Raw genomic sequence first — 23564 nt, 5'->3', positions numbered from 1 at the left:
TATATACATACATACACACACACATACATATGACAGCCTAAGCAACCGTTACAACCTAATGACCAGAATGACTGGTCGACCAGTCACTATGACATGCACTGATCATCAGGGGGCAGACCCTCAATGCAGGAGCTGCCACCTGTGGTCAGTGTGCTCCCACAGCCAATCTCCCATGGTCCCTCCCCCCTGCCAGTTGGACCCCATAGGCCCAGATCAGGGGGGCTGGCCGGCTAACCACTCGGGGTCCCTCCCCCCCTCACTGGCTGGCCCCATGATAGGCCTCCATCGTCAGCCAGGCCAAGGGACCCCACCACTGCACAAATTTGTGCACCAGGCCTCTAGTTTAATTATAAACATTAACGCCCCTCAAAAACAAAGCAAATAAACCTAATAAGTTTTTCTATGGATGATAATAGAAGAAGCAAAGTTAAAAGATTTATGACAAATGGAATATAATATTTACAACTATTATAATACACAGGGGTTAACATCATCAATATATAAAAATTTTCTAAAAATCAAATGAAAAATTCCATAACCCCAAAGGAAAAATGCACTAGATATATGAATAGGTAGTTCAGTGAGAAAAATTCAAATTACTCTACAGCAATGAAAAGATGTTCAACTTTTCTCATAATAAGAGAGATGTCAACTATTTAATAAGGGAAAACTAAAAGAGATAGAGATGGTATTTCAGTGAAATACCATTTCCCACCCTCAAATTGGCAAAAATGAAAAGTGACAGTGTACTGTGTTGGAAAGACTATGGGGGAACAGGCATTCTCATACATTTTTGAAAAAAACATATAGCATGGTATAACCACTTTAGAAGGAAACTTGGCAATATCATCTATGGGTTTGCCCCCTGATGATCAGTGCATGTCATCTATGGGTTTACTTTTTGATTTAGCAATCCTACTTGTAGGAATCTATCCTAAAGACATCTGGGGAGACATGCAAAGGGAGGTGTACTTCAAGTTATTCATCAGAACCTACTTTCAGCAAAAGTAGAGAAACAACCCAAATGTGTATCAATATAAGACTGGTAAAATAGGCAATGGTTTACCACACAATGGAATACTATGCAGCCATACAAAGGAATGGGGAATATTTTTATATATAGTTATGAAACAACCCCAAGATTATATTAAATGAAAAATGCAGGCTAGAAAAAGTGTGAATAATATGCTACTGCTTATATAAGAAGGAGGAAATACATATACATAGAGACACACACACATATAACATTTTAGTATTTTCTTTCATTAAAAAAGGAATGATAATTCTTTAAAAATACATAAATTGACACCTAAAGGAATAGGAGAGAATATAAGAATATATATACCTTGTTTTGAACATAAATTTTACATAATTACAAACAAAATTAAAATAAAACCATCTAAAAGTATAAAGAAAAATGGAACAAATGCACTTAATTGTATATAAAGTTAGTGGTTTAATAAGATGGAAAGGAACTATACCAAATGACTTTGAAACATAATTATTTTAGTGAACATTCTTAGGGGTTATACCATAAAGAAATAAAACCTACAAGAAAAATCTTGAAACCCTTTTCAAACAATCATGTTGCTGGTGGTAGTGTTAGTCTCAGACTATTGAATGTGTCTTTTGAGATAAAGCAAATGTGCAAATATATTGCTGTTATTGAGAACTGGGATTTGGGGCATGGGAAGAAGTAGAAAAAGATCTAAGTTTGATAAAGTTAGGTAAAAATCACATAGCACTGGTTTTGACTATGGCATTAGTATAATCTAAATGGTGATTCTCTTAGAAAGAAAGGGAAAAAAGAACATTTTCTAGCTTTGTGCACTGAAATACCTAGAAACTGTGATAGACTAAGTAGCAATGAGCATCCCTATTGCCAAGACTAGTCTCTAGATTGCATTATATGGAAAGAGAAAACACAGGTGTATTTTTGTTTTGTTTTGTTTGTTTGTTTGTTTGTTTGTTTGGAGAAAGAGTAGATTTAAAGTTCAGGGAAGGAAATGATGACCCTAGGGCCTCCTTGCCAAAAACCTCCTCCTCGCCAAAAACCTCCCTCCCTCTCTCTCTGGCATAAGGCAGAGGGTTTGGAATCCATACCAAAAGGAGGGATAAAGAACTCTACTTCTCTACGTGGACACAGAGCAGTTCAAGTAAGACCCCAGAGGCTTGAAATAGTGTACAAGTTTGGGAATTATGATGTGTTCCAACCATAAAGTGAAAAAGGATGGAAGGAGATGAGGTTGGAGAAAGGGGTCCCAGGCTGTCCTCACATGGAAGTCATTACAAAGCCTCTCTTTCCCACACTCCATCTTCACTCTCTTTCTCCCTTTCACCAGACTCATCTATTTGCTTTAAAATAATCCCTCAATTGAAAATTGAAAACAATTCAGGCCTTAGTCAGGATTTTCACCTTTATCCTGAGAACAATAGGAAACCATTTGGCAGACTTAATTAAATGAGTGCTCAGAGCAGGTTTTCTTTTTAAGTTTATTCTCGTTGCTGCATTGAGAATGGTCTGAGAAGGAATGGACAAGAAAGGTTTGGACAGAGCAGTCAGGTGGTGATAGGTAAGAGAGATCATGGTGAACTGAAGTGGTGGTAGCAATAAGATAGAAGGAGTATTGGACAGGTGTGGCAAGTATTTCTAAGGTAGAATTGATAGGTCTTGCTGATGGGTTGAATGATCTTTTCCCCTCTCTGCATCCACCCCCTTGGCCATTTAACTTTGAAGTGTCCTCTGCCTGTCTCTGGATTTGACCATGTGCCTAGCTTTGGGTAATAGAATGAAGCAGAAGTGCAAGTATGATGCTTCTAAGTCTACAATTTGAGAGGCCTTGCTCTTTCTTGTGTTTCTGTCATCTCCATGAGGACATTCCTGAGGTAGCCTACTGGCATGGAACAGATACGTGGCAGAGACTTGAAGTGCCCAGTCAGCCCAGTTGAAACTTGTCTTCAGTGGTCAACAAACTCATTAGTCAACAGAGCCAAATATCAACAGTACAACTATTGAAATTTCTTTTGAGAGCCAAATTTTTAAAACTTAAACTATATAGGTAGGTACATTGTTATTAACTTAATTAGGGTACTCTTAAGGCTTAGGGAAGAGCCACACTCAAGGGGCCAAAGAGCTGCATGTGGCTTGCGAGCCGCAGTTTGCCAACCACTGCGCTATCTTACACAAGGAAGCAAGGGAATAGTCAAAGACCACAGAGGCTTGCCTTGGCCAGTGTGGCTCAGTTCATGCACGGAGAGGTGGCAACTTAAATTCCTATTCGGTGCACATGCCTGGGTTGTGGGCTTGATCTCAGTAGGGGGCTTGCAGGAGGCAGCTGATTGATGTTTTTCTCTCTGTCTTCTTCCCCTCCCTCTCTCTTTCTCTCAAATCAATAAAAATATATTTAAGGAAACACACAGAGGTTTGTCTGAAGGGCTCAGGCACCCACAAGAAGAGGACCTCAGTGCCTAACTATGGAACAATTTGAGCATCAATAATTGTAGTAGATTGAAACACATTAAAATTTTTATGTTCATGAATGAACAATAATCTATTTTTTAAAAAGGCAACTAATAGGTTACCTTTGGAACATTTTTAAGGTTAACTCATGAACTTGAAAATCTAAAAATAGAGCAAAAAATAGATGTCTCTTTTTCTTATATAAACTGTATATCTGTATAAGTAAGTAGTTGTTGAAACATTATTTCAGGTAATAAAAGCAAAAGAAATATAAAATATCACCACTTTGCAACTCCTAGTGGAGTGGTTGATTTGGGAAAAAATCATCAATAGGTGCTGGTCCTGAAACACAGAGATAATCAGACATTCTGCCTCTTGATTGGAGTTCATAACACCATCTATGAAGGAATTTTGCCAAAAGAAATATCTGAATCTGATGAACTGTCTAGGTCTATCAGATAACTTATGGGAAATGAGGAGGAGAAAAACCTGTTGAATGTAATCAGCAAAATCTAGACTAAGGGAAACACTGTATTCAATGTTCAGATTCTTAAACAATTTTTTTTTTGAAAAGACAGAGGCAAAGGTGTGGTTTGGTTGGTTGTACTAGTATGTAGTCCCATGCATTGGGGGATATATCTGGTTGAAGAGACATGTCTACCATTTAGGCTATCTGAGCCTTATTTGCATTTGATTTGAATAAAGTAGAAAACAAAACAAATTTGAAAAATGGGAACAATTAAAGTCACTTTACAGTGACCAGGCATTTCATGTTATTAATAAATGCTCAATTTAATAAATAAATATTATATTTTTTATTGTGTGTGATAATGACATTTTGATTATTTTTTAAAAGTAACATACATAATATGTATGTTATATACACACATACACAAGTTAAATTCTATAATATTTAGTTTTTGCCTCAAAATTGCCAGGAGGGATGAGAAAAAAAGCGAGTAGAGATAAGTTGGTAATTACTGAAGCTCACAACTGAATAGATGGGACTCATATATTATTTTTTTTCTACTTTTGTTTATGTTTAAAACATTCCATTATTAAAACTATTTAACAAGGGAAAACTAAAAGAAGATAGAGATTATTGATATTGTTGCAGATTCCGTTGCTCCCAAGTGTAATATCTAGCGGAATCTACAAATTCTATTGAAAGAGAAGTTACAGGGAATCAAGGAGGAAGGAGATATGTCAAGAAAACCATAAAAACCAGAAAGTTAATGTAAAATGTGATTTACTTACATTTTTCTGGCTGATAAATCAGGTTACAATGCATCATATGAAGAGTTATCAGAGCCATAAGTGTAGACATAAAAGGAATAAGTAAAACCAGGACCCAAGCCCCTGAGTGCTGAATGTAAGATATTCCCAGGAAGACAACAGTCACATTTAGGTTCATGATCCAATAAAACCTGAGGTACACAGACAGACAAAAATAAAAACACCATTGAGTTACTTCAGATAGCAACTGCTTATTTTAATGCTTTTATATAAATGTAAGCTATAAAATTGTGGCATGTTAGCTCAAGTACATTTTACAAATATTATTGGATTTCTAAATAAGTTTATAGTTAACAGCTGTCTTAGAGTTTTATTATCTTTGTTTCATTTCTATTTAAAAGATGTGTAGAAAGTATATTCTCTTTTATCTAATTAGAAGTTGACAGGTATTTTCTGTACAGGGCCTGACATAAATAGCTTAGGCTTTGCGGGTCATATGGTCTTTGCAGCAGCTTCTCAACTGTGTTGTGGAGCTAAAGAAGCCATAGACACCTGCATATACCCAATGAACCTGGAAAGTTACATGGTTAAAGAGTTGAATCTCTATTCCTGGGAAAACTCAGGAATCTTCAGGTTGTGTGCATATCCTGCATTAAATCAAAGAAATGCATGTCATTGAATAAAACTTTTAGTGTCTCCTCCTTGTGAATAGGATTTGTAAGATTGGGGAAATCATCTCTATCTCTCAACCTTTCCTTGGGTCGAAATCCTGCCCTTAGAATCTCATTGCAGAGGGGTCCTTAATATTAACTTAAAAAATTATTAAGGTAAAATTAAATATAATAAAATTTATCCACTTATATATATAGTTTTATGAGCTATTATAAACGTTTTAGTTTATAATATACTAATATACCTAAGTTTTAGAGCACTTACATTATCACTAAAATTTAAAGGACTTGCCTGATTAGACCCAGCCCACTGAAATACCAAGATTATCTCACCTTTGATGACCTCAAAAGTAACTGAGTAGACCTCAATTTCATTGCAAAATCCCTTCACTTTGCCAACCTATATAATAAAAGCCTAATATGCTAAGTGTGCAGTCATTTGGTCATCTGTTCAACCAATCAAAGTGTACTATGCTAATGATATGCTTAGGCTGCTAAACCACTCGCTATCAAGTGCACTGACCACCAGGGGACAAACGCTCTGACTGGTAGGTTAGCTTGCTGCTGGGGTCCAGCCAGTTGGGACTGAGCGAGATGGGCCTGACATGCCCTGGAGTCCTCCCGTGGTCCCTCCCCACCAAGGGGAAGATGCAGTGAGCTGAGCAGTAAGAAGCAACGAGCAGGCAGGCTAAGGAGAGAGGGATCCTGGACTGCTAGAGGGATGTCTGACTGCTGGCTTAGGTCTGATCCCCGGCAGGTGGACATCCCCCAAGGAGTGAGGGTGCACAGGCCAGGCTGAGGGATCCCCCTACACCCAGGGCACGAATTTCATGCACTGGGCCTCTAGGATAATATAAAATAATCATTGGGTATTATCTGGTCATTGTCATATTCTATTGGGTGGAGTCAGATTACAAGTTATTCCCCCATTCAGAGGGATGGGTCTGTCAAAAGTGTGACCCATTGGGAGTCATCCTATGGCATTTCCTATACATCTAATTGAAGGAGAGAGGAAATGAGGATGCCAAACTAGGTTGTTAATTAATTAAAGACCAGACTCCTATCCTACCTCATTTCTCTAACTGGCTGAGGATGGAGGCTTAGCTCCCTGCTGTGCCCAGTTGGCACTACCCAGGAGAATGAATTGTAGCACTGCCAGTTTCTGCTTGACAGGGGATAGAAGACCAGTTCCTCTCGAAGCCTCACTAACACCCCCAGGCTGGGAATCAGAGTGCCCTGCTTCTGTTCCTGTGTGTGTGTGTGTGTGTGTGTGAGAGAGAGAGAGAGAGAGAGAGAGAGAGAGAGAGAGAGAAGTATCAGATTCCTGTTTTCTCCTGATACTATGGGGCCAGCAGAGGTGAGGGGGCAGTTTTTCCATAGTACTCAGATGAAGTAGGGCGGGTATTGCCAACAAATTTTCTTTCCTTCCTTTATTAGTAGTTTCATGGTTTTAGATCTTATGTAAGACCAATAAAAGACTTTGAATTAATTTTTCAGTAAGATGTTATGGATAATTTTTTTGGTATACTATCTAATAAAGAGGTAATATGCAAATTGACCATCACTCCAACACACAAGATGGCCACCCCCATGTGGTCAAAGATGGCCACCAGAAGATGGCCTGCAAGGGAAGGCAGTTGCGGGGGGACCAGGCCTGCACGGGAGGGCAGTTGGGGGGGACCAGGCCAGCAGGGGAGGGCAGTTAGGGGCAATCAGGCAGGCAGGCAGGCGAGTGGTTGGGAGCCAGCAGTCCCGGATTATGAGAGGGATGTCCCACTGCTGGTTTAGGCCCGATCCTACAGGGACATCCCTTGAGGAGTCCCAGATTGGAGAGGGTGCAGGCTGGGCTGAGGGACACCCCCCCCCCCTTGTGCACGAATTTCGTGCACTGGGCTTCTAGTATGATATATAACTATTCCAATACAATTTATTGAAAAGATGATCTTTTCCCATTGAATTTTTTGGCACCTTTGTTGAAAATCAATTGACCACATAAATGTGATGCTTTGTCCTGATTCTCAATTCTGTTCCACTAATCTATCCTTATGCCAATACCTTATGCCAATATTGTCTTCATTACTGTTTTCTACTTATTTGTTTTTTAAAAATGACTTTATTGATATAACTGACATACAATAGACTGCATGTGTTTAAAGTGTACAGTTTGATAAGTTTTGAAAATGTATGCACCCATGAAATGATCACCACATTCAAGAGAATGAACATATCCATCATTCCCCAAAGTTTCCTTATGTTCCTTTGTAATCCTTCCCTTCTGCCACTCCTTCCCTATGTCCATGAATTACTGATCTTTTTTTTCTGTTGCTACAGATTTGTTTTCAATTGATAGATTTTTTTTTTTTTTGGTAAGTGGAATGATCAAATAGGTATTCTGTATCTGGATTCTTTCACTTGGCATAATTGTTTGGAAATTCTTCTATGTTGTTATGTTTATCAGTAGTTGATTCCTTTTTATTCTCAAGGAGTATTCCTTTATATAAATATACCACATTTTATTTATCCACTTATCTGTTGATAGACACTTTCCCAGGCTTATGGCTAATTACAAATAATGATGTTTTGAACATTCATGTACAAGTGTCTGTATAGACATGGACTGTCATTTCTCTTGGGTAAAATATAAGAGTGGAATAGCAGGGTGATATGCTAGATGTATATTTAACATTTAAAATATTTCCAAATGATTTTTAAGTAGCTGTAACATATTTATATTACCACCACCAATATATCAGAGTTCTAATACCTCTGTATCTTGGGCAACACTTGGTATGGTCAATTTTTATTTTAGTTATTTTAATAGATGTGTGGTTTTATTTTGCATTTCCCTAATAACGGGTGATATTGAGCTTCTTTTTATGTGCGAATTGGCCATCTGTATATCTTCTTTGGTAAAGTTTCCATTCAAATAATTTGTCCATTTAAAAAAATGGGTTATTTTCTTATTATTGAGTTTTAAGGGTTCTTTATATAACCTAGATATGTCCTTTATCAAACATGTGTTTTACACATTTTCTTCCAGCCTATATTTTGTCTTTTTATTTTCTTAACAGTGTCTTTGAAGAGGACAAATTCTTAATTTTAATGAAGTCAAATTATCTTTTTTTTTCTCTTACAGATCATACTTTTGGTTTTGCATCTAGGAAATCCTTGCTTAACTCAAGGCCCCTCTTCTTCAGAGAAGAAATCTGAGCATTGGAGATGATTCATCCCAATTCTCACAGCTGCATTGTTGCAGAGCCGTGAGTAGAAGCCACCTGTTCTGTGCAGTCTCTAAGGAGAGGCTACCTGGGCTCGGTGTCTTTCTTATACTTCTTTCCAGGTCTTTCAAGTTATAGATTTTGTAACACCACCATTTCCTCACTAATCCAGGGTTTAACATTCGAATTACCTTTCACTCATGCCTCTTAACATGTTTTATGTAGCATTAATTATAAATATTGTCCTTTCTCTTTGGAATGGTTGTCAGTAGACTTGAGTTTGAATTACAACTCTGATAATCACATTACCTGTGATCTGGGTCTCTCTAGAATTCTGGGTCTTTCTCTTTAAAATATAGGGATTATACCTTATGCACAGAATTTTTGTAAAGATTGAATGAAGAACACAGATAGTAGCTGTATAAGTAGCAAGCAAATGTAGTTGCTGTTCATTTTCTCCAATCTTGATTTCAGGAACAAAAAAGAGCAGTGAAATTAGAGCATAGTGACAGGAACAGAGAGTTAGAAAAGAAGACGAAGCGCCCTGACCGGTTTGGCTCAGTGGATGGAGCGTCGGGCTGCAGACTGGGGGGGTCCCAGGTTCGGTTCTGGTCAGGGGCATGTGCCTTGGTTGCGGGCACGTCCCAAGTGGGGGTGCGCAGGGGGCGGCTGATCGATGTTTCTCTCTCATCGATGTTTCTAACTCTCTGTCCCTCTCCCTTCCTCTCTGTAAAAAATCAACAAAATATATTGAAAAAAAAAAAGAAAAGAAAAGAAGACGAAGCAGTTAACTTGGTCCACATCTTTTAGGTCCTTGAAGTTTCTGGTAAGGTGTTTGGATTTTATTTCTAGTGCATTGGGGAGCCATTTGAAGGCAATTAAACAGGGGGCTGAAATGATCTGATTTTAGATGAAAAGAAAAAAGTATTATTGTGTCAGCTCTCTGAATTGCAGATAGGGCTTGGTAAGGAGACCAATTGTAGCTATTGTAATCATCTGGATGAGAGCTGAGTGTGAACTGGACCAGAGTGGTAGCAAAGGAAAGGGAGAGTAGATAGATATGTGATATCGATTTGGAAGGATGTGTCCAATTAGGCTAGTCTCCTCCCTATCCTATAAACATGCCTGCTCATGTCCATCCCTGTGACTTTTCAGGTTCTTTGGCTTGCCCTGTCTCACGTTCAAAGTCCCATATCAAATGTCTTTTTCTTCATTCATTGTTCTCGTGAATATTCTACTTTTTCTTTTCTCTGAAGTTCTAAAGCAAACATGCACTGTCCATTTTTCACTTTTGTCAGTTTTGTGTTCTCACTTCTAGATCAGCAAGCTCCCTGACAGCAACACCTTATTCTTTATATCCATGTCTCCATGGGACCTAGCACAGTTCTAGTTCCACAATAAATGGATAATGAATAACTAATTGATAATAACATGGCATCTCTGATAAAAATTCAAACAAATGACAACATTAACAAATCCAAACCTTTAATAATTGATCTATGAAAGTAATTACATATCAAACATGGCCATGCTGAGGAAACTGACTTGCTGTAATTCACTAATAGAAACATCACAATGTGGGTGAGGTATGAAGTGAGAATTTTCTAGGACAACTGGAGAGAGTCCCTAGGCTCAGCCTCGGGTCATCCTTTCATGCTGTTGCAAGCTGCACATTTGAGTTGTGGCTGAAGCAACAGAGAGAAGCTGGAGCTGAAAGCAATGCTATATTTCTTTCAATCTTTAGGAAATTCTTTTTTTTTTAAATGTTAAGTATTGCTGAGAAAATCCAAGAGGACACTGTGTGACTCTTCAGTACACCACATGGTGATGTAAGCTGAATTGTCTAAAGAGGGTCAAGGAAAATTACAATTATTGCAAGACTTAAATCTTGTGAAAGGTAGTCAGAAACCAAAGAATTATAGGCTGAATATCTATGTAGAGAAAGAGATTTCACATAAAGTACTAAATGTATTTGAACAAATGCCACCCAACCTATTTGATTGTGTAATTTTCTGAAAGAATTACACAGTACAGGCATGTTTTATATATGTCTTTGTTGATCCATGAACAGGACAAGCCATAGATAATTAAGGCTGAAATTGTATATATATCAATTGTAAAAAAAATAAAAGAAATAAAAATCCACAGTCTTCAAACTCACCATTAAGGCTCCTTTCATCTCATAGTTCACTAGCAAATTGAACATATAAAGCACCTTTCACACAGAAAGCCAGAGAGCAAAGTACTAAAGCAAAACAAATACCAGTGATTAAGGAAAATTGAAAGCAGCAGTAAAAATATGTTTCTTTAGTCTACTTTTAAATACGGACTGGGAGCTGCAAATAACTCGGAGTATATATAAGTGGTAATTTTTTTTGTCTTCATGATTTTATGGTGTTGAATACAAATAAGGGAAAAAAACATTGTTAATGTAAAAGTAGCAAAAATATTTTGAGATTATTTATTTTAAATATTTACCTGAATTTGTTTAGTAATAATTTTAAAACTCACTCAGTTGTTCTTAGGCTTAATAATTTTGACGTGCTTTAGACTGAGTTTAAGTGATTTTAGGAGAAATGGTTTAAAATGTTCTTTCCTAACCTGAGAAGTATCGAACATTCAGATCTTTAGAGCATTAGTGGACAATGTAAAGAGTTCAGAGTGAATATTTTATTCTGTGCATTGAACAGTATTTAGATAATTCACCAGGGGATTTACAGCTCTTCAAAGGGATAAAGTTGAACTGTTTAGAAGAGTCAGTGAAACACTTGGGTGCTGATTTCTTGGTGAATGGCTGTTGTCAATCATTGCTTCTTTTAGCATAACCATTGGCCCACTGAAATGTTTCAAAGAATACTCTGGCAGCCATGAATTTGGAAAAAGGAGGATAAAATGGAAATTGTACAGTTCTCACTTTTTATCTATAAATTATTTCAACAATGCTGTTGAAGAAATGGCAGTTTATTACAGGAAGATCATTGATTTTGGTGAATACACAGCAAGATTAAAGTAAAATATATATTTCTAATTAAGAAATTTGAGGGGATGCTACATTCTCTTCTTCCCGCTCTCACTGCCTCTCTCACTATTTTAATGCTCTCATTCTCTTTCTCTCTCTCTTTTTAAATTCTTGCATTATTACTTATATTATTTTCTTTAAAATTTTTAAATTAAATTTATTGGGGTGACATTGATTCACAAAACCATACAGGTTTCAAGTGTACAACTCAAAACATCATCTGCACACTGCATTGTGCCCCCATAGCTCCAAGCAAAGTCTCTTTCTGTCCCCATTTTGCCCCCTTTGCCCATCTCCACTTTATCCTCCCACTCCTCTGGCTAAAACCACACTATTGTCTGTATCCATGGGCTATGCATATATGATTTTTTGCTTAATCCCATTACCTTCTTTCATCCAGCCCCACAACTCTCTTCCTCTCTGATAGCTGTCAGTCTGTTCCATGTATCCAACCCTCTGGTTCTATTTTTTTCATTAGATTCCACATTTAAGTAAGATCATATGGTATTTGTCTTTCTCTGTCTGGCTTATTTCACTTAGCATAATAATTTCCAGGTCCATCCATGCTGTTACAACAACTGATTTCCTTTCCTTTTTTTTTTTTTTTAACAGCTGAGTAGTAGTCCATTGTGTAAATGTACCACAGCTTTTTATACACTCATCTTCCAATGGGCACTTGCACTGTTTCCAGATCTTGGCTATTGTAAATAATGTTACAGTGCACATAGGATAGGATGCCAACATACTCATGTTAACAGTTGTTTACGTATATCATTTTCTCATTTCTGAGTTCAAGACCTTTGAACCACCTCATGTTTACTGATGACCATAAGTCTCTACTCACACATCTACAAAACTTAAAAACTACCAAGCAGAGTTTAAGAAGATCAGGAGGCAGCAAGAGCAATAAGAAATATAAGGAATTGTCATTCTCTCCAATCCCCCTCCCCCAATATTCTTTGGTTTCCACAGTTAACTACTGGAGAGAAATTCTGGGTGTATTTCGTGCAAGCTTACAGTGTTGGTAGAGATAAAGAAGGAGGTGCCTTTTGTTATTAGGGTGAGTGAAGCATTTGTTAAACTTGGCTAGAGCCCATGCTAATAGAATTTTGGAAGGTCTAATGATTTTTTTAAAGCTATTTATAGGTTACTCCTCATTATGCAACAAGAAGGATATTTTGAGTATTAATGAGTCTGCAGGATTATTCCATGAACTGCTTTGATTTTGTTGGCTGAAGTGTACTTTATAAATAATAACTTACTATTGCAGAATGTATGCAGATTCACATTTTGTGGGGGTTTTTTCTCAAGGATTATGTAGAATTTTTCAATCAGGTAGATTTTGAAATGTGAAAAATAACTATGAATTATAAAAATTTACAAAGAAGTCTGGCACACATTAGGTATGTTCAATCAATGTTTAGTTCCATTTCTTTTCAACGATATTGCTAGACTGCTTTTGGAGTCCCCATTCCTTATGTCTCTGGGACTATTTTCAAAATCCTAAATCACTTGCTGAAAATGTACATTTTTTAGCGAGGCTCCCCGAAAATTCTGATTTATGAGGTGGGGGTGAGGCTGTCAAACAACACTCAAGTGAATATTAACACAGCTTCTGGAAAAATGCTGTAGGATAATAAAATTTTGCCTCTAGTGTTTTCCTAAGATAAAATATGTTATATTTGAGTAAGTAAGTATTTAAAATTAGAACATTTTAATAGGAGACAGATATCATGTAGGGTCAATTTGAGCACTAGATATTCAAAATTTCTGGACTTTTTCAAGAACTTTATCAATATTCTCTTTGGCCCTTTAAATCATGTGTAATTCACTCTGGTAACTAGCCTATGTTACCAATAGACTATGATACACAGATGTGATATGTTATCAGGTGAAGTAAGTAGAGAAACGTGGAAGTAACGTTTGAGGTTAATTTTAGTAGAATTAAAAAATGATGGTCATGCCCAGAAACATAGAAGCAGGGAACAGACTGTGGACTCTCGGAAGGTGGAGGTGGGTGGGAAGGGATCAACCAAAGAACTTGTATGCATATATGCATAACCCATGGACATAGACAAAAAAAGCCTGGGGCAGGGGACGGGGGCCAGCTAGAAGGGGCCAGTGGTGGGGGGGGGGGGGGAAGGTGACATATATAATACTTTCAACAATAAAGATTTAATTAAAAAAATGATGGTCATGAACAGACTTAATTATCCACCTTCTTTTGCTTCTAGAAAAGATTCTGCCAAACAAAATAAAAACAGACTCATAGATACAGAGAACAAACTGACAGCTGTCAGAGGGGAGGGAGTCGGGGGCTGGGTAAAAAAGGTGATGGGATTAAGCAACAAACAAACAAACAAACAAACAAACAGACCCTCATAGATAGATAACAGTATAGTGATTACCAGAGGGAAAGGGGGTGGAAGGAGGTAGGAGAGAGTAAAGGAGGAATAAATGGTAATGGAAGGAGACTTGGCTTGGGGCAGTGAACACACAAAACAACATACAGATGATGTATCATAGAATTGTACACCTGAAACCTATATAATTTTATTAACCAATGTCACCCCAATAGGTTCAATTAAAAAAAAAAAGAAAGATTCTGCGCAAGTGTATTTACCTAGATGATCTCCGTGTGGTGACTCGTAATTGTACACCTCAGATTTGGGAAAATGCTGAAAGAGCCAAGTTCTGCTCTGGATAGTGGTGCGAAGATGTTGGCAGATCATTATGCTTCTTGATTTTATGGAGGTTTGTTTCATGCTTTCAATGAGGTACACAGTTGAGGAAGATCTAGTACCAGATGGTAATGTTGGCTGGGAGTGGTTTTACTCACCTACATTTGGCAGCTCTACTTGGAAGTGGTGCTTTCAACGCCTGAAACTTCCAGTCTGCACCATTTAACATGATCATTGGGAAGCTTTAGGTGGTGCAGATACAATAACACATCTCATTAAGGGTCTTGTCACTATGAACATCTGACATCTGTGCTGAAAACAGAACTGGATGCGGCCTTCAAGTAGTTATAGATCCCAGTGGTAGGTTGTTTTTTAAAGACACCACTGACATTCGTTATATTAACCAGACTATTAATTTCTGGAGGCATTTTTCACTTGGAGAAATAGATTATAAGTGAACGGGCTGCCCATTTGAAAGATAGTCTCCTCTTAAATGGGTTCCCTCTTTTCCAGAACTTAAACAATGATTTTAGCCAATGACTTAGTTGTCATTTAGTATTAACAGTAATAGCTATCCTGACTTGAATACCTATATTCTGCTAGGATACTTTACTAGTATATATAAGCTGTAAATATATAAATGGCCCTCCAAGGTATTTCCATTTTGTGGATGAGAGACCTGGGTCTCTGAGAGGTTAAGGAACTTGCTGAAAACCATGAGAACTCCAAAGTGACAGAGCCAGGATCATGCCAGCTGTGTGGCTGCCCAATGGGGGTCTCTGTCGGTCTTGTCACCAGTCCCTGCAGTATGTACAGGAATAGTTAACATTCATTTCTATAAACTGCAACAAGCAGCTGTTGCTAAAAATTTATTTAGTTAGTGTTTAAACTGAAAAAAAAATTTTTAAAGCAACCAGATTTAGCCTTTAAGGAGCTTATTATTCAAATAATTCTTTTACACAGTAATGAATAACACCCTGATTCTTTATACACATTTTTAGGTGCTTTAACTTAGGTTTTAAAAATACCTAATGGCTCTACTTGTTAGAGATTTTAATGAAATTAGGAAATAACAGGTAACCAAATCAAAGTGCGTTCATCCTAAATTTGGCCCGCTCCTCACAGCTGCAAAAATTCATTTTTACCCAATTCCCCTTCCCCCTTTGCAAAGTCCTAAAGCACAAACCCATTGGGAGTCCCCTCCATCTCCCAGAGGAAATATTTCATTTATATAATGTCTCCTTTGTAATCCACACGGAGAAATGTCATTTTGATTAAACACAACTCAATGACTAAGACCACAGCACAATATATTCTCTAGAGCTATCTTCCAGAACAACCGATTGCTCGCCAGTCTTCATCCTCTAGAGTCTTATTTAATCAAAATGATGTTGCTAATTAAGGATTAAACTTCTGAATAGAATAAAAGTAAAAGATTTTTCTTTCTCCTTTGGGCAGGTCAAGGAGGCAGAATTTTCTATAAAGAAGTGAAGAGTTCCTTCCACCGTAGGTGAAACTTCATCATTCTCTGACATTTGGACTTAATCCAAAATAGGCCTGAGTGCTTTGTAATATTAATATAATTGGAGAGAGAGAGAGAGAGAGAGAGAGAGAGAGAGAGAGAGAGACTAACTGCCTTGGATAACTGCATGGACCTAGCTAACATTTTTTTTTCATTTAATGATTTTAATATAAATTTTCTGAAAACATTTTGTCTGTTGCTCTCTGGGCATTGCTTTATCTATTGCTAACATTATTCATTGTTAACGTTGGAAAGACAGACCATTTTAGAAAAATGTTGGCAACCCATTTCACAGAAAAGTGTGAACAAAAGATGTAATGTATCTCAGATCTGTTTGACATCCACTGATGAATAATAAAAAACACAACAAAATTCTCTATGAAATGCTCTACCTTAAATTAAAAATTTCCAGTTTTTTGAATTCATAATTGATAATAAAAATTGGTTCCGCAAAACCACATAAAACTGTATAAGAACTCATCAGAAGAGGCCAAGACCCACAGAAACGTGGTTTGGTTGTCAAGGAATACAAACTCTTTCAGATGATGGGGGCAAAGTGGATGCAAAGCAGAGATACTGGTTGATGTTTTAAAAAATTATACAAGCCTGGCCGGTGTAGCTCAGTTGGTTGGGTATCCTCCTGTGCGCCAAAAGGTTGCTGGGATCCCCGATAGGGGTGTGCAGGAGGCCACCAATTGATGTTTCCCATCCCTCATCCATGTTTCTCTCTCCCTGCCCCTTTCTCTCATAAATAAATAAATAAATAAATAAATATTGTGCAATACTTCTATCCTTTTCATATTCTCTCTGTTTTGCCCTCTGAATGTATAATCCCTGCTAAATTAGTCCAACCCAATGTAATAACTCACAATAATAGCTACTGCTTATTGATCACCTACTATGTGCCGGGTTCTCTGCCGGCAGTATATACATTATTACCTCTAATAAAAGCCAAGAAGAGGCATTATTATATCTCTTTAGGAATGATTACACTGAAGCTTGTAAAGAATAAATGACTTGACTGAGGTCAGGCAGTTGTGTCAAACAGAGGTGAGACTTCCCTCCAGGCCTGCTTTGAATGTACTCCAAAGCCACATTCTCTGCACTATGCCAAGCCATTTCACACTTGCTTACTTGGAGGGTAAATGTATCAGTGTGTTTTCAGAAGGTGCTGGGAAGTTGTGTTGCTCTGTACCCGACTCATATGTTCCTGTCGTTAGTGCCTGAATCATTGTCGGGGCATGGTCACATTGTAAATCCCCTATCTGTGGTCGGCAAACTGCGGCTCAGGAGCCACATGCAGCTCTTTGGCCCCTTGAGTACGGCTCTTCCTAAGCCTTAGGAGTACCCTAATTAAGTTAATAACAATGTACCTACCTATATAGTTTAAGTTTAAAAAATTTGGCTCTCAAAATCGTTGTACTGTTGATATTTGGCTCTGTTGACTAATGAGTTTGCTGACCACTGCACCTAGCCCCGTGAGTCACATGCGTCTCTTTGGCCCCTTGAGTGTGGCTCTTCCACAAAATACCACGTGCGGGCATGCACGTACAGTGCGACTGAAACTTTGTGGCCCATGCGCAGAAGTCGGTATTTTGTGGAAGAGCCACACTCAAGGGGCCAAAGAGCCGCATGTGGCTCGCGAGCCGTGGTTTGCCCAGCCGCGGTTTGCCGACCACTGGCCTAGCCCAATCAATGATGAAGACTGGGCTACTACCCTCAGAAGGGCACCAGAAAGCAAACAACGAGAAATCCCAAAAGAGAGAGGAATGCCATAACCTTGTTTCTCTCCCAACCAGTGCTACCTACCAGTTACAAAAAGACACTCGTTTCTGTGATCCAGGCTCCTGGAGGCTGTAAGCGCCCAGTGGACAAACGATGGCTCTTACTCCTCCCGAGCCGAGGCAGAGGGCCAGCAGAGCTACGTAAAACAGCCGGCTCTGCTCCTGTTTTGGTATGCGGTTGGTCATATGGTGACCACCTACATAGAAATCTTCCAAAGGAAAGGCAACCACAGACAACAGAGCAGTGCCTGTGGACGGGGGAAAGGAGAATAAATATATCATAAACCAAATGCATCACCAAATCACATCACAAGTAAGGTTTTTCCTCTGAAAGTAGCATCGTCCTGTGATTGTCTTATTAAAATATCTTAACCATTGCCATTTTGGAGACAGCAGGATTTTTCTAAATGTGAACATGTCCTTCAATATGTATTTAAACTAGTCTAGAGTCCCCCCTTAAACTTGAACTATTGTTTTTCTCAGGATGTATAAGCAAATCATGCCCATTTTAACAAAATTAAAGTAATTCAGAAATATATTCTGTAAGAAATTAAAGATGCCTGTAATCTCACCCCCAGAAAAAACCACTGTTAACCAGATTTATTTGTTCTTAATCAATAGAGTGATAAAAAAAAGTGGTATCTCAGACATCTCAGAAGCCTGCGAAGTAAAGCATTTTTAGAATAACAGTGTAGTTATTCTACAGAGGAGAGCATAGCCTCTTTTCCTTTTCTGCTTCTCTTTCTCCTTTTAATGCCCTTCTTTCTCTCATTCCTCACGCAGTGGGGGGTGGGGGGGTAGCCTCACTGCTGCACAGAGAGGTGAGAAGTGATGGTGAAGTAAGAGAAAGCTGCCTTTCTGAGCTCAGGTTTTAGCAATTCAGACAGAAGACACATTTTTAACAGAACCTCTGATACTCAGTGGCGTGTTGGAAATTGATGGCAGCGGTAAGTGGGGGACACAAAGCACTTACATGCATATCTGTGTAACCCATGGACACAGGCAATAGGGTAGTGAAGGACGGGACCGGGGCCAGGCTAGAAGGGGTCCATGGGGGGAAAAGAGGGCATATGTAATACTTTCAACAAAAGATTTAATTTTTAAAAAAGGAAATGATTTTTAGTAAAAAGAGTGGTCATGGAGTTTGATTTAAGTGTTTTGTTTGCCAAATTACAAAGCTTGAAGTTCAGTCCTAGTCTGATGATTTGCACAGGAATTTAGACTAATAGAAATGACTATGTTAACTAATGACCATGTTAAGTAGTTACCAAGTACTCCTGCTACAGCCTGTTACCAGGTTAAGAGCTAATCATTCAGGCCCTTGCTCAACATCTCCTTATCAGAAAACATTCCCTGATACAGAACAGCAACCTTGTGACTGTCCAGCCCATCCTGTCCCCTTACCTGGCATGTTTTTCATCATGACACTCATCAACCCCTGTCATAGTATAAGTTTACTTGTTTTCTCACTCCCTGCACCAGAAAGTCAACTTGGGCTTTCTTCTCTGTTGCATTTGCAGATTCTAGAACAGTGCCTGGGTCAGAGTATTGATGTCAGTGAGAAATGTCCATTGAATGTTGAATGAATATTTGCCATGCAGTGGCTTAGTTTTGATTTCACAGACTGAAGCAGTAAAGAAGCTTACATGTTGGTATCACACTCTAACCCATTCGGCGAGCGATCCTTTACCACCTGCCTGAAATTGTGTGATACGTTGCATGTCTGAGAACCCATCCCTTCCTCATTCATCTCACCCACTGTGCCCCAAATCTGCATTTCTGCTGCACTTCTCCATATTGGTGAACAGCATACATGTTCTAAGTTCCTCAGCTCAGAAACTTGGAGCTGATTTGTATTCCTCCATCATATTTATGTCATAATTTAGTTGCCTAGTTTTTAAGTGGCTTTTTTTTTTTTACGTTCTCTCCTGAATTAACACATCTCCATTTCCTATACCAGTGGTTCTCAACCTTCCTAATGCCGTGACCTTTAATACAGTTCCTCATGTTGTTGTGACCCCCAATTTCATTGTTACAAATTGAACATAATTAAAGCATAGTGATTAATCACAAAAACAATATGTAATTATAGATGTGTTTTCCGATGGTCTTAGGCGACCCCTGTGAAAGGGTAGTTTGACCCCCAAAGGGGTCTCGACCCACAGGTTGAGAATCGCTGTCCTAGACCATCATCCTGAGATTTCTGGTCTCCCTCTGTCTCCCTATTTAACCTCTCCCTGTGGTTGCCCCTCCCATTTATTGAAGAAAAGCATTTCCCAAATGTTTTCATCATATCATCAGTGAGTCTTTGTTGTCTAGAAGGACAACTTGAACTTTTCAGGCTAAAATTCTAGACTGTTTATCAACTTGCTCTCTAGACCTCAAACAATCTTGATATTTCCCAAACATTTCTCACAATCACCTTATTCTCAAACTTTAGATATATTTATTTCTCTCTATGTAAAGAGGCACAAGGTAGTGTTTGAATTCATTCATTTTTTAGCATACAGCCATATTTCATGATATAGAAAAAACATCTTCATACGCAATCTTAATTACTATGTAACTAATTGAAAGACCACCACTTGATGAAAACATTTCTCAATTACTCTACATGGACTTCAAAAATCTTTATAGCATTTTATCTTAGTTGTGGAGTAAATGCACTACATGCTTTGCATAGCATTGGTCATGAATTTGGATTTGGGATAGGACAGAGGAAAGGAGGCATTCTAAGGAGTACAAAAGACCGACAGGTAAAGAGCTAATTACTATAAGACATAATCAGTGCAACGATATAGGTATTAAAGCATCCTCCAACACACACACACTTACTAGCATCCCTCAAATAATAAGGATGATGAAATAAATTGAAACAACATTCTTACCTCACTGATCGCATTTGACCCTAAGAGCAAGGCAGAAATAACATAAACTATAAATTCTAATGACAAACCATGCAATTAAATTGCAAAACAATCCAGTCAGAAGAGGACACTCACCTAGAAAATGTAGACATAAGCAAACATATGCCAGTCTGTTTCTTCCCAGGCAGACATCAGCAAACCACCCCGCAGACACAGGGCTAAGGATCGAAGCTCCGATAAAACACAAGTTCAGAATGGCTGCCTGGTGACTGTGGTGGCCAAGCTTGACTGTGCAGAAAGGGATCATATTGCAGACGACTTCGAAGAAAGTGAACCTCTCGCACAGCTCCACCAGGAGCCAACAGATTCCAACCCGAGCTTTCCCCACACCGTGTGATGAAGAGAGGTAACCAATCTGTCTTATATTTCTCTCTTTCTCAATGCTGTCATTTAAAAGTGCTTTCTCCTCAGTTATTTCAAAGTCTACAACAGACATGACTGCCCTCCTTGAGTACCACTAATGTTAGTGGCTTGAACTTGGAGATTTTTTACCTCTACCTCTCAAATGAAAATATAAATAAGATCTTGGCTTTGAATTTCACAGCTCCATGCTAAGGTTTCACAGGATTTTTTTTGCACGCTAATGTTCATTTTGATGACCCAGGCACATAGGAGAGGAGACATGAGTAACTGATGTTCATGGTGCCCCTGGTACCCAAATCAAGCGTGTTTGCTTAATTACTCAGAGGCTAAATTAGGCTCTTCTTCCCAAATTATATCAAATTACCTGAATCTGGTTGCATATGTGTGGGAAACTCATCTGCCTCACACTGATAAAGGTTTAAATACCGAAGCAGAAGAAGCTGTTTTGTTTTGTTTTTCCAGGAGAATTTGAGCACTAGATCAAGAAATAATTTGAGTCTAATAATTTCTGATACTTTAATTAAACAAGCCAGAACAGTACCAAGAGATAAAGCACGCAAGGAAATCTGTTTTGAGGGGGGCAGGATACCTTATCGTTATTACATTTCTTGTTATTTTTGGTTGGGATTCTGATAAGAAAGCTAATTAGGTAACAAAAGTGCTAGTACATTTAGGTAACAAGCAGAGTTTGCAAGAAAGTAATTTAAGTGCACGAATGAAAGGAGAAAAATATTACACGAAATCCCTCTTCCTTTAAGTTGACCCCATGCTTGTAGAGCAACCTCGCGGAGGAAATCAGAATCAAAAGGCGCTATTTGACTCCTTATTACTAGTGAGCAGCAGGGGGGCAGCAACCATCCCATACATGCTTTGGGGAATATTGGATGTGGGATCACCCTGACCCTCCAGCTGGGTGAATGGATGTTAGCATTCTATTTTGGAAAGCAGGAGGGCACCAATTAAGCTAAAAAAGCAGCGGTAAAAGAGAACACTTTTAACATTCAGGGGTTTAGCTGCAAGGACATACAAAGACAAGGCAATGCAACGATTGGGTCAAAGTCATAATAATTCAGCACATAGGGAGTGAGGCTGGAAATGTTATTTTCACGTGGGAGTCAAAAGCAAAAGACTGATAAGGGCTTTTGACTCTGATTCTTATCTTTTGACCTGAGAGATTGGGAGCAAAACACTTTGTTTTGACCCCTGCTAATAGTCTCATTGTAATGGTAGCTATTTTCATCTGCTCAGCATCGCTTCCCCTTCTTCGGTAACAATGCCCTCTTTTTCCTTTGTGTAGAGTGATAATGCAATTTATTATCCAAACTTGGACACTTTTGTGAGTAGAAGTGAGACTATTTATAGTTATTCCTGAAAAACAGTTATAAATTGGGACTGTCTAGGGCAAATCCCAACATGTGGTCATCCTACCTTCGGGGCTGGTTTCCATCTATTACATGAGATCCCGAATGACTGTTAATCGGGGCATCTCTTTACTTCTAGCCAAGGAGATGAGCACATGGTTAAAGCAATCCTCTCACTTTTCCTCCCCAGGAATTTTAATCATGAGTGGAGCACTTAATACGGGCCCTGGTGGAAGCTGAGTCGTTCGATAACAGCACCCAAAAAGGAATTGCTCCTGAGGCTCTGGGGGAGAATGCAGTGCCGCTGTGATTCTTATGATTCTGTGATTCTCCAAGAGGCAGGATTTGTTTTCCTTCTGTAAAGGACTCAATTTCCAATCAACTTGGATTTGATTAAGTTAGCCACATTTGGTTTCTGTGGCTCACAAGGAACCGTAAGTGATAGTTTATGTTGCCCCAGATGTAAGAGACAGTTTTCCTGCAGCCACTGGCTGTGTTTAGCCAGCAGCGGACAAGGGATTCCTGGAATGTCACAGTATTTCACAACCCAGGCTGTGCTGCCCCTCCCAGGGCCCAGTGACGGTTGTGTGTGAATGCTTTGGCTCCTCTGTGTATCCTGGCCCAAGAACAGGCCACAGGTGGTGGGAACCTGTGGTTTTGGGGTGGTCGAGTTAGGGAGAGTAACTGCATTTGCGGAGTAGAGTGGAAGCGATAGGGAAACACCAGTTTCTTATTGGTTTTTCTCAATACCAAGCTCAGAGTGAGCTTAAAGGACAAATAGCAACTCCACTTGAGAGCACTTGGCAGAATCTTGAATGTCATCATCTTTACCAGCAAGCTTGAGACCTTGAGTGGGGACTTAGCATCCTTCAGTTTTTATGCAACTCTCCCCACCCCCAGGCTTATTTTCTGTTCCTCTCCTTCCTCCCCTGGACCCCCTGAATAAAGTGATGTTTTTCTTCCATTTTAGAAGCAATGTATGTACATAAGATACAATTTGGGAAATATCTAAAGATAGATATAAAAGAAAAAAAAAACAAACAGTGAACATTTTTGGAGCTATTTTTTTTGGTATATTTTTTTGTGTGTGTGTTAATCCTCACCCAAGGATATTTTCCTATTGATTTTAGAAAGAGTGGAAAGGAGGGATGGAAGTGGGAGAGAGAGAGAGAGAGAGATTCATCAATGTGAGAGAGAAACATCAATTGGTTGCCTCCTGCACATGCCGCAACATGGGCCGGGAATCGAACCTGCAACCCAAGTACGTACCCTTGACTGGGAATCAAACCAGAGACCCTTGGTAGGCTGGCCAATGCTGTAAC

At 38.8% G+C, this 23564-nt stretch overlaps 1 protein-coding gene across 1 annotated transcript in view; it reads right to left on the bottom strand.

The window, feature by feature from the left end:
- The window catches only part of SLC15A5 (solute carrier family 15 member 5), a 74439-nt gene extending 53485 nt beyond the window's left edge, over positions 1 to 20954 (bottom strand). The window contains exons 1-3 of the mRNA XM_070407827.1: positions 20594 to 20954; positions 17617 to 17839; positions 4718 to 4887 (exon numbers count right to left, since the gene is read on the bottom strand). Of these exons, the coding sequence (XP_070263928.1) occupies positions 4718 to 4887; positions 17617 to 17839; positions 20594 to 20954 (754 nt within the window). The remainder of the gene's footprint in view (positions 1 to 4717; positions 4888 to 17616; positions 17840 to 20593) is intronic.
- Between the last annotated feature and the right edge of the window lie 2610 nt (positions 20955 to 23564).

This window comes from Myotis yumanensis, unplaced genomic scaffold, assembly GCF_028538775.1.
Source record: "Myotis yumanensis isolate MYYU_CA2020_CCGP unplaced genomic scaffold, mMyoYum1.0.hap1 SCAF_3, whole genome shotgun sequence".
In the NCBI taxonomy this organism is placed as follows: Eukaryota; Metazoa; Chordata; class Mammalia; order Chiroptera; family Vespertilionidae; genus Myotis; species Myotis yumanensis.
This window is presented reverse-complemented; position numbering and strand designations above follow the sequence as displayed.